Source organism: Lethenteron reissneri, chromosome 58 (genome assembly GCF_015708825.2).
Source record: "Lethenteron reissneri isolate LAM-NWPU_2019-01 chromosome 58, ASM1570882v1, whole genome shotgun sequence".
Lineage (NCBI taxonomy): Eukaryota > Metazoa > Chordata > Hyperoartia > Petromyzontiformes > Petromyzontidae > Lethenteron > Lethenteron reissneri.
In genome coordinates, this window is record NC_083836.1 from 289,981 (window position 1) to 305,254 (window position 15,274).

At 55.8% G+C, this 15,274-nt stretch overlaps 1 protein-coding gene across 1 annotated transcript; it reads right to left on the minus strand.

Moving 5' to 3' along the window:
* Positions 1 to 11,598: 11,598 nt before the first annotated feature.
* Positions 11,599 to 15,070, minus strand: LOC133357423 (ras-related protein Rab-20-like). Its single transcript, XM_061575349.1, has 2 exons — positions 14,774 to 15,070; positions 11,599 to 12,882 (listed from the first exon to the last, which is right to left on the minus strand). The coding sequence occupies exons 1-2, from the start codon at positions 14,946 to 14,948 to the stop codon at positions 12,332 to 12,334; spliced, it is 726 nt and encodes a 241-aa protein (XP_061431333.1). The 5' UTR covers positions 14,949 to 15,070; the 3' UTR covers positions 11,599 to 12,331.
* Between the last annotated feature and the right edge of the window lie 204 nt (positions 15,071 to 15,274).

The following is a 15,274-nucleotide window of genomic DNA, read 5'->3' on the forward strand; positions in this document are numbered from 1 at the left end:
GAAAACACACAGGCGGAGAGAAACACACCGACGGAGAGAAACACACAGGAGAGAAACACACAGGCGGAGAGAACACACAGGCGGAGAGAAACACACCGAAGGAGAGAAACACACCGACGGAGAGAAACACACAGGCAGAGAGAAACACACAGGCAGAGAGAAACACACAGGCAGAGAGAACACACCGACGGAGAGAAACACACAGGCAGAGAGAAACACACAGGCAGAGAGAAACACAGGCGGAGAGAAACACACCGACGGAGAGAAACACACAGGCGGAGAGAAACACACAGGCGGAGAGAACACACAGGCGGAGAGAAACACACAGACGGAGAGAAACACACAGGCGGAGAGAAACACACAGGCAGAGAGAAACACACAGACGGAGAGAACACACAGGCGGAGAGAAACACACAGGCGGAGAGAACACACAGGCGGAGAGAAACACACAGACGGAGAGAAACACATAGACGGAGAGAAACACAGGCGGAGAGAAACACACAGACGGAGAGAACACACAGGCGGAGAGAAACACACAGGCGGAGAGAAACACACAGACGGAGAGAAACACACAGGCGGAGAGAAACACACAGGCAGAGAGAAACACAGGCGGAGAGAAACACACAGGCGGAGAGAAACACACAGGCGGAGAGAACACACAGGCGGAGAGAAACACAGGCGGAGAGAAACACACAGACGGAGAGAACACACAGGCGGAGAGAAACACACAGGCGGAGAGAAACACAGGCGGAGAGAAACACACAGGCGGAGAGAAACACAGGCGGAAGAAACACACAGGCGGAGAGAAACACAGGCGGAGAGAAACACAGGCAGAGAGAAACACACAGGCAGAGAAACACACAGACGGAAGAAACACACAGACGGAGAGAAACACACAGGCGGAGAGAAACACACAGGCGGAGAGAAACACACCGACGGAGAGAAACACACGACGGAGAGAAACACACAGGCGGAGAGAAACACACAGGCGGAGAGAAACACACAGGCGAGAGAAACACACAGGCGGAGAGAAACACACAGCGGAGAAACACACCGAAGGAGAGAGAAACACACCGACGGAGAGAAACACAGGCGGAGAGAAACACACCGACGGAGAGAAACACACAGGCGGAGAGAAACACACAGGCGGAGAGAACACACAGGCGGAGAGAAACACACCGAAGGAGAGAACACACCGACGGAGAGAAACACACAGCAGAGAAACACACAGGCAGAGAGAAACCACAGGCAGAGAGAAACACACCGACGGAGAGAAACACACAGGCAGAGAGAAACACACAGGCAGAGAGAAACACACAGGCGGAGAAACACACCGACGGAGAGAAACACACAGGCGGAGAGAAACACACAGGCGGAGAGAAACCACAGGCGGAGAGAAACACACAGACGGAGAGAAACACACAGGCGGAGAGAACACACAGGCAGAGAGAAACACACAGACGGAGAGAAACACACAGGCGGAGAGAAACACCAGGCGGAGAGAAACACACAGGCGGAGAGAAACACACAGACGGAGAGAAACACACAGACGGAGAGAAACACACAGGCGGAGAGAAACACACAGGCGGAGAGAAACACAGGCGGAGAGAAACACACAGACGGAGAGAAACACACAGGCGGAGAGAAACACACAGGCGAGAGAACACACAGACGGAGAGAAACACACAGGCGGAGAGAACACACCGAAGGAGAGAAACACACAGGCGGAGAGAAACACACAGGCGAGAGAAACACACAGGCAGAGAGAAACACACAGGCGGAGAGAAACACACCGAAGGAGAGAACACACAGGCGGAGAGAAACACCAGGCAGAGAGAAACACACAGGCGGAGAGAAACACACAGGCGGAGAGAACACACAGGCGGAGAGAAACACCGAAGGAGAGAAACACACAGGCAGAGAGAAACACACAGGCGGAGAAAAACACAGGCGGAGAGAAACACAGGCAGAGAGAAACACACCGAAGGAGAGAAACACACAGGCGAGAGAAACACACAGGCAGAGAGAAACACCAGGCGGAGAGAAACACACAGGCGGAGAGAAACACACAGGCGGAGAGAAACACAGGCGGAGAGAAACACACAGGCGGAGAGAAACACAGGCGGAGAGAAACACACCGAAGGAGAGAAACACACAGGCGGAGAGAACACACAGGCGGAGAGAAACACACAGGCGGAGAGAAACACACCGAAGGAGAGAAACACACCGACGGAGAGAAACACACAGGCGGAGAGAAACACAGGCAGAGAGAAACACACAGGCGGAGAGAAACACACCGACGAGAGAAACACACAGGCGGAGAGAAACACAGGCAGAGAGAAACACACAGGCGGAGAGAAACACACAGGCGGAGAGAAACACACCGACGGAGAGAAACACAGGCAGAGAAACACACAGGCGGAGAGAAACACACCGACGGAGAGAACACACAGGCAGAGAGAAACACACAGGCAGAGAGAACACACAGGCGGAGAGAACACACCGACGGAGAGAAACACACAGGCGGAGAGAAACACAGGCAGAGAGAAACACACCGACGGAGAGAACACACAGGCGGAGAGAAACACAGGCGGAGAGAAACACACAGGCGGAGAGAAACACACAGGCGGAGAGAAACACACAGGCGGAGAGAAACACACAGGCGGAGAGAAACACACAGGCGGAGAGAAACACACAGGCGGAGAGAAACACACAGGCGGAGAGAAACACACAGGTGGAGAGAAACACACAGGCGGAGAGAAACACACAGGCGGAGAGAAACACACGGCGGAGAGAAACACACAGGCGGAGAGAAACACACCGACGGAGAGAAACACACAGGCGGAGAGAAACACACCGACGGAGAGAAACACACCGACGGAGAGAAACACACAGGCGGAGAGAAACACACCGACGGAGAGAAACACACAGGCGGAGAGAAACACACCGACGGAGAGAAACACACCGACGGAGAGAAACACACAGGCGGAGAGAAACACACCGACGGAGAGAAACACACCGACGGAGAGAAACACACAGGCGGAGAGAAACACACCGACGGAGAGAACACACAGGCGGAGAGAAACACACCGACGGAGAGAAACACACCGACGGAGAGAAACACACCGATGGAGAGAACACACAGGCGGAGAGAAACACACCGACGGAGAGAACACACAGGCGGGGAGAAACACACCGACGGAGAGAAACACACAGCGGAGAAAACACGACGACGGAGAAACACACAGGCGGAGAGAAACACACCGACGGAGAGAAACACACCGATGGAGAGAAACACACAGGCGGAGAGAAACACACCGACGGAGAGAAACACACAGGCGGAGAAACACACCGACGGAGAGAAACACACCGACGGAGAGAAACACACAGGCGGAGAGAAACACACCGACGGAGAGAAACACACAGGCGGAGAGAAACACACCGATGGAGAGAAACACACCGACGGAGAGAAACACACCGACGGAGAGAAACACAGGCGGAGAGAAACACACCGACGGAGAGAAACACACAGGCGAGAGAAACACCGACGGAGAGAAACACACCGACGGAGAGAAACACACAGGCGGAGAGAAACACACCGACGGAGAGAAACACACAGGCGGAGAGAAACACACCGACGGAGAGAAACACACCGACGGAGAGAAACACACCGATGGAGAGAAACCACAGGCGGAGAGAAACACACCGTACTGAAGGAGAAGAGAAACACAAGGCGGGAGCAACACACCCGACGGAGAGAATACAACACGATGGAGAGGAAACACACAGGCGGAGAGAAACACAGGCGGGGAGAAACACACCGACGGAGAGAAACACACCGACGGAGAGAAACACACCGACGGAGAGAAACACACAGGCGGAGAGAAACACACAGGCGGAGAGAAACACACCGACGGAGAGAAACACACCGACGGAGAGAAACACACGCCGACGGAGCGAAACACACAGGCGGAGAGAAACACACAGGCGGAGAGAAACACACGAGGAGAGAAACACACAGGCGGAGAGAACACACCGACGGAGAGAAACACACCGACGGAGAGAAACACACAGGCGGAGAGAAACACACCGAAGGAGAGAAACACACAGGGGGAGAGAAACACACCGACGGAGAGAAACACACAGGCGGAGAGAAACACACATGGCGGAGAGAACACACGAATGGAACGAGATAACACACAGGCGGAGAGAAACACCACCGGACGGAGGAGAAACACACCGACGGAGAGAAACACACCGACTGAGAGAAACAACACAGGCGAGAGAAACACACCGACGGAGAGAACACACCGAAGGAGAGAAACACACCGACGGAGAGAAACACACCGACGGAGAGAAACACACAGGCGGAGAGAAACACACCGACGGAGAGAAACACACCGACGGAGAGAAACACACCGACGGAGAGAAACACACAGGCGGAGAGAAACACACCGATGGAGAGAAACACACCGAAGGAGAGAAACACACCGATGGAGAGAAACACACAGGCGGAGAGAAACACACCGAAGGAGAGAAACACACCGATGGAGAGAAACACACCGACGGAGAGAAACACACCGAAGGAGAGAAACACACAGGCGGAGAGAAACACACCGATGGAGAGAAACACACAGGCGGAGAGAAACACACCGATGGAGAGAAACACACAGGCGGAGAGAAACACACAGGCGGAGAGAAACACACAGGCGGAGAGAAACCACAGGCGGGGAGAAACAACCACGGACGGAGAAAACACACCGACGGAGAGAAACACACAGGGGGAGAGAAACACACCGATGGAGAGAAACACACAGGCGAGAGAAACACAGCCGACGGAGAGAAACACACAGGGGGAGAGAAACACACAGACGGAGAGAAACACCCGCGGAGAGAAACCACAGGGGGAGAGAAACACAGGCGGAGGAAACACCACAGACGAGAGCAACTACACCGACGGAGAGAAACACCAAGGTGGAGAGAAACACACAGGGGGAGAGAAACACACAGGGGGAGAGGAAACACACCGGGGGAGAGAAAACACACAGGTGGAGAGAAACACAACAGGGGAGAGAAACACAGCAGGGGGGAGAGAACCACAGGGGGAGAGAACCCACAGACTGAGAGAAACACACCGGTGGAGAGAAACACACAGACGGAGAGAAAACACACCGATGGAGAGAAACACACCGACGGATAGAAACACACAGCGGAGAGAAACCACGATGGAGAGAAACACACCGAAGGAGAGAAACACACCGATGGAGAGAACACACACGCGGAGAGAAACACACCGAAGGAGAGAAACACACCGATGGAGAGAAACACACCGACGGAGAGAAACACACCGAAGGAGAGAAACACACAGGCGGAGAGAAACACACCGATGGAGAGAAACACACAGGCGGAGAAAACACACCGATGGAGAGAAACACACAGGCGGAGAGAAACACACAGGCGGAGAGAAAACACAGGCGGAGAGAAACACAGGCGGGAGAAACACACCGACGGAGAGAACACCGACGGAGAGAAACACACAGGGGAGAGAAACACACCGATGGAGAGAAACACACGACTGAGAGAAACACACCGACGGAGAGAAACACACGGGGAGAGAAACACAGGCGGAGAGAAACACACAGACGGAGAGAAACACACCGACGGAGAGAAACACACAGGCGGAGAGAAACACACAGGCGGAGAGAAAACACAGACGGAGAGAAACACACCGACGGAGAGAAACACACAGGGGAGAGAAACACACAAGGGGAGAGAAACACACAGACGGAGAGAAACACACAGCGGAGAGAAACACACCGATGGAGAGAAACACAGGGGGAGAGAAACACACAGGGGGAGAGAAACACACAGACGGAGAGAAACACACAGACGGAGAGAAACACACCGATGGAGAGAAACACACCGACGGAGAGAAACACACAGGCGGAGAGAAACACACCGATGGAGAGAAACACACCGAAGGAGAGAAACACACCGATGGAGAGAAACACACAGGCGGAGAGAAACACACCGAAGGAGAGAAACACACCGATGGAGAGAAACACACCGACGGAGAGAAACACACCGAAGGAGAGAAACACACAGGCGGAGAGAAACACACCGATGGAGAGAAACACACAGGCGGAGAGAAACACACCGATGGAGAGAAACACACAGGCGGAGAGAAACACACAGGCGGAGAGAAACACACAGGCGGAGAGAAACACAGGCGGGGAGAAACACACCGACGGAGAGAAACACACCGACGGAGAAACACACCAGGGAGAGAAACGGAACGACGGAGAAACACACAGGGGGAGAGAAACACACAGGCGGAGAGAAACACACAGACGGAGAGAACACACCGACGGAGAGAACAACACCGATGGAGAGAAACACACAGGTGGAGAGAAACACACAGGTGGAGAGAAACCACACAGGTGGAGAGAAACACACAGGGGGAGAGAACACACAGTGGAGAGAAACACACAGGTGGAGAGAAACACACATACGGAGAGAACACACAGACGGAGAGAAACACACAGGTGGAGAGAAACACACAGGTGGAGAGAAACACACAGACTGGAGAGAAACACACCGACGGAGAGAAACACACAGGCGAGAGAAACACACAGATGGAGAGAAACACCGCTGGAGAGAAACACACAGGTGGAGAGAAACACACAGGTGGAGAGAAACACACAGGTGGAGAGAAAACACACAGGGGGAGAGAAACACACAGGTGGAGAGAAACACACAGGTGGAGAGAACACACAGGTGAGAGAAACACACAGGGGGAGGAGAAACCACAGGGGGAGAGAAACACACAGGTGGAGAGAAACCACACAGACGGAGAGAAACACACCGACGGACGAGAAACACACCGCGGAGAGAAACACACAGGCGAGAGAAACACACGACGGAGAGAAACACCCGCTGGAAGAGAAACACACAGGTGGAGAGAAACACACAGGTGGAGAGAAACACACAGGTGGAGAGAAAACACACAGGGGAGAGAACACACAGGTGGAGAGAAACACACAGGTGAAGAGAAACACACAGGTGGAGAGAACCACACAGGGGAGAGAAAACCACGGTGGAGAGAACACACAGGTGGAGAGAAACACACAGGTGGAGAGAAACACACAGGGGGAGAGAAACACACAGGGGGAGAAACACACAGGTGGAGAGAAACCACAGGTGGAGAAACACACAGGTGGAGAGAAACACACAGGTGGAGAGAAACACACAGGTGGAGAGAAACACACAGGGGGAGAGAAACACACAGGGGGAGAGAAACACACAGGTGGAGAGAAACACACAGACGGAGAGAAACACACAGACGGAGGAGCAACACACCGACGGAGAGAAACACACCAGGCTAAGAAACACACAGGTGGAGAGAAACACACAGTGGGGAGAGAAAACACACAGGGGGAGAGAAACACACAGACGGAGAGAAACACACAGACGGCGAGAAACACACCGACGGAGAGAAACACACAGGCGAGAGAAACACACAGGCGAGAGAAACACACAGACGATCCCGAATGAGGAGTGACGTGGAACGCAAAGCCTTTCCAAGTCGCGAGCCTTTCCCAGGCGAGGGTGCTGCCAATCGGGCACTTTCTTCTTCCGTATGGCGGATGCAGATGCAGAGCAACAGCTACAGATGGTCAAGCCAGATAACCGCCGAAGGAGCAAGCGGAGTTGTGTATCATCGCTGATGTCTCCTCTGTATTTGTGGATCGGGCATTGGGTTGTTATAAGTTGTATGGACTGTTCTGGATGATCACAGTCGCCTAATACTCGAGTTTTTAATTTTCCATTCGTGCATCAGGTTTTCGCATCTGCAGCCATGGTTTGTGCGGATGCGATTTAGGGTGAACCATGAGCTTCGTGGAAGATTAAATCCAGGGATCTTCTGCGTTGGGACTTTCACAACAAGGAGTTATTTTGAACTCCACTCAACTCCTCCAGCTTCATGGGGGTTGAATTTGCATTCAGGTGAAGTGAAAGGTCTTTGCGTGACTTCAAGCGATAACGAGGGACGTTGTTGAGGTCCCAGTGAATGAAAAGGCGACTGGTTTCCTCGACTCGCAGGACTTCCTGGAGGGTTGCAGCGTTGGCGGCGGATGGGTGGAGGGCGAGCAGCGTGTTGGAGTCGACTTGAGGGTTCCGCTGATGCACCGCGTCGTGTGTGTGATCCCGTTTGAGTCGTTTGCGGGTAATTTATCAGCAGTGTGATGCCTTGACCAATAGCAGTTCCACTGTGTATGTGGGTTTAGCTCTGGAAGAAAGCCGGAGAACGCAGAGGAAGCTCACGCAGAATGGGGGGAGAGAAGACAAACTCCACACTGACACTCCCACACACTTCACACTGACACTCCCACACACTTCACACTCCCACACACTCCACACTCCCACACACTCACACACACTCCTCACTGACACTCACACACACTCCCACACACTCACACACACTTCACACTCACACACTCCCACACACTCACACACACTCCCCACACACTCCACACACTCCCCACACACTCTGACACTCCACACTGACACTCCCACACACTTCACACTCCCACACACTCACACACACTCCTCACTGACACTCACACACACTCCCCACACACTCACACACACTCCCACACACTCACACACACTCACACACACTCACACACTCCACACTGACACTCCCACACACTCACACACACTCCTCACTGAAACACACTCACACACTCACACACACTCCACACTGACACTCCCACACACTTCACACTCCCACACACTCACAACACTTCACACTCCCACACACACACTCCTCACTGACACTCTCACACACTCACACACACTCCCACACACTCACACACACTCCTCACTGGACACTCACACACACTCCCACACACTCACACACACTCCCACACTTGACACTCCCACACACTCCACACTGACACTCCCACACACTTCACACTCCCACACACTCCCACACACTCCTCACTGACACTCCCACACACTTCACACTCCCACACACTCCCACACACTCCACACTTCCACACACTCCTCATTGACACTCACACACACTCCACACACACTCACGCACTCACACACACTCACGCACTCCTCACTGACACTCACACACACTCCACACTCCCACACACTCCCACACACTCCACACTCCACACAATCACACACACTCCTCACTGACACTCACACACACTCCCACACACTCACACACACACTCACACACTCCACACTGACACTCCACAACTCAACACACTCACACACACTCACACACTCCACACTGACACTCCCACACACTCACACACACACTCACACACTCCACACTGACACTCCCACACACTCCACACACTCCTCACTGACACTCCCACACACTCCACACACTCCTCACTGACACTCAACACACACTCCCACACACTCACACACACTCCTCACTGACACTCACACACACTCCCACACACTCACACACACACTCACACACTCCACACTGACACTCCCACACACTCCACACACTCCTCACTGACACACACACTCCCACACACTCACACACACTCCTCACTGACACTCACACACACTCCCACACACTCACACACACTCCTCACTGACACTCACACACACTCCCACACTCCACACTGACACTCCCACACACTCACACACTCACACACTCCCCACACACTCACACACTCCACGCAGAAAGGCTCCCGAGGCGGGAATCAAACCCATGCGAGGCAACGAGCATCGTCACCACTGCGCCGCCTTTCCCCGTGCTCCCCTAGGGTTCACAATCAGACTGCCGGTATCTTTATTTATACTGCAGGAGGAATCCGATGAGATATAAAGCTCTTTTTCACAGATGTCCAGTGTTTGGAAGAGCGAGCTGATGAGAGGCGCTGGTGGGGGGGGGTGCGGAGCGGTCGGTTTGTGAGGTGACCGAGGGAGGTGACAGGGGTGGGGGTCACGGGGGTCAGGGAGGTCACGGGGGGTCACGGGGGTCAGGGAGGTCACGGGGGTCAGGGAGGTCAGGGAGGGCGGTGATGCGCCACTCCTCCCCTGCCCGCCCAGCCGCGTCGCTGTCGAACCGGAATTTCCCGCCGCTGCTGCTGCAGCTGCAGCTGGAGCTGCTGCAGTAGCAGCTGCAGCTGGAGCCGGTTGTGCCGGTCGTGGTGCGAAACTGACCGCAGACAATGGACACGTTCGCTCCCGCGCCTGCGGGGGAAGGGGGGAGCGGTGGTGCAGTGGTTAGCGCTGCGTTGTTCGATTCCCGCTCTCGACCAACCTTTCTTTCGTGTGGCTGAGGTCGATGCAGATCAACAACTAAACTTTCACATTCTGGTGGTCAGGCCCAGATTGAGTTTATCGCTTTGATGTCTCCTTCATATTCGTGGATCTCGACCAATAACAGTGGCGAATATTTGGACCAGTCCTGGGCCCCCCTTAAACGAGTATCTGATGTGATGTGTAAACATAAACACTGGGCGTGGTGATGGTTGTCCACCCCCTCGTGTGCTCTGCCAGCCTTCAGAAGTGCTTGCTAACAGCACTTGCCCCAACAGTCTGTACAGGTTATACGGGGGATCTTTGTCTATATACCAGGGGGTGGAGTGATCGTGCAGCAGTGAGTACACTACACCATGAACCGATCGATTTCAGTTGGATTCCCGGCCACGGCTCTCACATCGGTGGTGAATGGGGCGGCTTCATGCCAGTCGACAGACCACCAAATCACTCCGCACCCGGCACACCACGTCCAGTATAGAGCAGCATCTCTATGGCTGTGACTGCTCGTCACCGGTCAACTCCAGTTCACCAGCGGCGGCCATCCAAGTCCCGGCGGCGAGTGCGCTCCAAAACCCCTCCCCCTACACTCCTCCTGAACCAACCCGCATGGACCAGCGTGGTGAAGTATGGTCAAACAGCCCCCCTACGATGACACGGCGTGGGGAGGCCTTCATCCAGCAGCGGATTGACAAGGGGGCTGTACGGATCGTTGTGAGTGCTGTTGCGTGTGCTGTGATCAGGAGGTGTGAGTGAATTTTCAGTGTCTGGGCTGCACCACGGCTCATCGTCAGGCTGTACTTTACTGAGTGGAGCAAGGGGGTAACGCACATCAGAATAACGCGCAGGGGACAATCGTTATGTAGGATAAATCTTTGTGAGTTGGTGGACTGAGCACACAACACACACACCACGCACACACATAGAATATATACAGACAAATACATTCACCCGACACACACCATACCAATCACAAACATACATCCAATATACATACACCCAACCCCCACCCAACCCCCACCCAACACATGCGTGATAATGACAAAGACACGCAGAGCTTACAGACACCAATCACAAATACACCCAACATACACCCAGCAAAGACAACGATGCCCTCATAGCCTTAACAGGCTTTTGGGGCAAGTGCTGTTGGCGAGCACCTATGCAGGCCGACACGGCACACGAAGGGTGGGTGGGTGGCTTTCCAAGAGACAGGACGACTCGGAAAGAGAGAGTGAGAATAAACTTTTTATTTCACCAGATAAGCTCTTTTTCAGAAGCGACCTGGTACAAAAATTATAACTCTACAAAGTGTTTTATCATGTGGAAATGTATAGCAGCAAAATACTCTAAACACATGTTTTTAAATATGGAGGGAAAAGCCGGAGGACTCGGAGAAAAATCCACGCGACCACGGGGAGAAAGACGCGCAAACTCCAAATATACAGCAGGCGTCAGGGTCAGGATCGCACCCACGACCTTCCGCATATCAGGCGAGGTAGTTAACAGACACCAGGAGGAGGAACCAGAGACGAGAAGCGGGCAGGCAGCAATAGCAACGCGGTGGCGAGGAGTCGGCGCCACTCGACTTGCATCCACCACTCCGCGTCATCGCCGTGACTGCCCCAGGGCCACCCCTGCCCTGGCGAGGCCCCTCACGGTCCTCGTCTGCGGTACTGTGGCCTGGCGGCTCGGCTTGGTAAGGTGGGTGGGTGGCTCACATCAATCGGAAGGTTGGAAGTTCAAATCTTGGTTGGGGGGTTGACTCGGCCCATCATCACCGCAGCAGGATGGATAAAAATCAGTACCACATAGTGGGAAAGTCAACAACAGTTGTCCTATGGATAGACTCATCCCCGCCGTAGCAATGTGGAATTTCCCCCACTGGCAAGGGCTCCGCAGGGCCATTCACAGGAGATGGTCACCGATGCCTCAGTGCTGCTAGTTGGAGAAGGAAATCACTCTGCTTCTTGTTGTCGTATCCACATTGCACCGTACCATTGCACCAGTCCACCACCGCCGCCGCCGCTCAGGAGCAGGCGCAGGGTGCGCCCCGCCGGCCCCGGCACTTCTCCACATCGTCCAGGGGAACCGTGCCGCACCAATCCCGGCGTCGCGGCGCCAGCATCTCGAAGACTCCCTCAAACGCCTCGTCCACGCCGCGCCCGCTCTTGGCGCTCGCCTCGAAGCAGGCTCGCTCGACCGCGGGCGGTGACCGCCGAGCACCGGCAGCACCGGCGCTCCCCGCCACGGTGTCGCGGTAGCGAAGGACGCGGCCGTAGAAATCGCGAGCCTCCTCCGCGCTCACTTGCCGCAGACGACGGCGCTCCTCCTCCGGCGCCAGCGCTCCGGGGCTCCCGTCGCTCTGCAGGGTCAGGGACGGCGGCGGCGGCGGCGGCAGAAGGTCGGCCTTGTTGCCGACGAGAGCGAAGATGCAGCCGGCGTCGGCAGAGTCGGTGAGGCCAAGGAAGCGCTCCTCGAGCGCGGCGAAGGTGGCGCGGCTCGTCACGTCGTACACCAGCAGCACCGCGCGCGCCCCGCGGCAGAACATGGAGCCCAGTCCGTGGAACCGCTCCTTGCCTGCGAGGTCGCAGTGGGAGCGCGGTCGGGATGAGGTCACAATGGGGGTAGAGTGGGGGCAGAGCGGGGGCAGATCGGGGTCAGGGCGGGGTCAGGGCGGGGTCAGGGCAGGGTCACGGCGGGGTCAGGGCGGGGTCAGGGCAGGGTCACGGCGGGGAGCAGGAGGTGCAGGTTCAGCGAGGTTCTGGAGATCACACTGCACAGGCCCTGGGTGTGTCCATGCAGAACAGCGGGAGAATAAAGTCCACACAGAGAGGGAGTCGGGAACAAACCCCAGGCGATTGTTGCGCAACAGGCAGTTGTTTTGCCCGCCTCTCCTTCTCTCCGACACTCGGCCAAACACGCACTGCACTGTGTCCACTCACCGTGCTCGCTGCCCCGGGCCCGTGACGTGGCGGCAGCCGAGCAAAACTGAAACCCGCTGATCCCTCTGTCTGGGCCACAGAGGCTGCTGCTGCTGCTGCCGGTGGGGGTGGAAGTGGGAGGGAGGGGGTTGCAGTCGCAGCAGCGGCAGGAATGCCGGACTGGGGTCAGTCCTCGCAATGCGAGGAATCTCACGCAGAGGTGCAATCGGCCCTGCCCCCCTCGCCCGTGGCCGTCCAAAAATAAACAAAATAAATTCAAATCCAAACGAGCTTCTGGGAGGTGGTCGTCTCATCTCACCCCTGCCGGCCGTTTTCTTAAAGAGGTTAAAATTCCACATTCCCATGGCGGTGGAGAGTCTCTGCATAGGAAAGCCATTGCTGACTTCCCACAGGGTTCTCAACCCTGGGAGGACGGGGTCGTCAGCCTTTGAGCGGAATTGAAACTCGTGCATAGGCATGCCTTTCTTCAGAGCCACACACCATATATACTCGGATGTGTGGCTCCGAGACAAATCTCGGCTCAAGCCGCTTGGCGCCCGGGTGGCCGGTGGTGCAGAGGTCAGAGGACGAATCCAGGTTTTGGCCACTGCCCGTCATTAAACCGGATTCTCAAGTATAGCAACACATTGATGGTGTCAGCCTGGTTACCAGTGACTCGCATCGAGACCCATGGACCCACATAGAGACCCATGGACCCACATAGAGACCCATGGACCCACATAGAGACCCATGGACCCACATAGAGACCCATGGACCCACATAGAGACCCATGGACCCACATAGAGACCCACAGACCCACAAAGAGACCTTTCGACTCATCGAGACCCATACGCGCACACAGAGGAGGCCCATAGGCTTACATTGAGACATATCGACACAATGACTTGAGTTATTATTGCACCGGGTTCTCAAGTGTGGTCACGAGCTGATTATCCCAGCCCACTCACCGATGACTCACCACATTACATTGGGGTCCGCATTTCATTTGGCTCTGAGAATTAACATATCAGGGTTGACTCACACGACGGAGCGGGTGGGAAAGAACTGCCCCATACTGTGGGACAGAGACCACTGAGAAGAGATCTCGAAGGTAGCTCTATGACATATTTTTCTGCGGGCCGTTCTCTAACATGACGCAACGCTGACAGCACAATCAGAATCCTATTGGGGGAGGGGGAGGGAAACTCCACCGGCAGACCGAGGAGGAGGAGACGCTCCTCAAAGACAAAGATCCCCCGTATCGCCTGAACAGACTGTGGGGGCAAGTGCTGTTCGCAAGCACGAGGGGGTGGGTGGCCAGCCCCACGCGAAGCCGCCATTGTCTCTCCAGTGGCGATGTTTGTTACACACCGCACTAGGGACTCATTTGAGGTTGAGCCGACGTAGGGGAGGACCAGGACCGGTTCAGATAATCATCAATGGTGTTGGCCGTGAGCGGGAATCGAACTCGGTTCGCGGGTTCGTAGCGCTAACCACTACGCTCCCCGTCCCCCCACCCACCGGTGCCCCCACCGCAGGTGACGCACCTGCCGTGTCCCACAGGGCCACCGTGTGCCCGGCCCACTCCCGCATGACGAAGGTGCCCCCCACGGTGCTGACGGTGTCCTCGAAGCGGCGCTCCGTGTAGCGCCGCAGCAGCGACGTCTTCCCCACGCTGACGTCTCCCAGGAGGACCACCTTGAAGTCGGGCCGGTTGCACATCGCCGAGAAGTGTCCTCCGAGTGGCAGCTGTGGGCGAGCGACGGAGGATGACGAAGAGGGCACCGCCTCGGCCCCGGGACCCTGCCTCGGCTGAGCCCGACTCACCCCGAGGAGAGCGCGAACTCACGTCCCAACCCGCGACTCACCCACCCACCCTCGCCCCGCGCCACTCGCCGTTATCCCGTCACCAGCACGCCGACCACAGACGCAGAGTCACCGGACCCGACACGCGCTCCTCACGAGGTCGGCTCTCACTTAGCCCGAGCGCCGGGAGCAGAGCTCCAAAGCCCTGGTTCAGCGAGAGCTGCCCCGGCTGCCCTGTGACG

Coding starts and splice junctions, on each gene's coding strand:
- LOC133357423 (XM_061575349.1), bottom strand. CDS start 14,948: ATGTGCAACCGGCCCGACTTCAAGGTGGTCCTCCTGGGAGACGTCAGC. Junction 12,883..14,773: donor GGCCCTGTGGGACACGGCAG/GTGCGTCACCTG, acceptor GCGACCTCGCAG/GCAAGGAGCGGTTCCACGGA.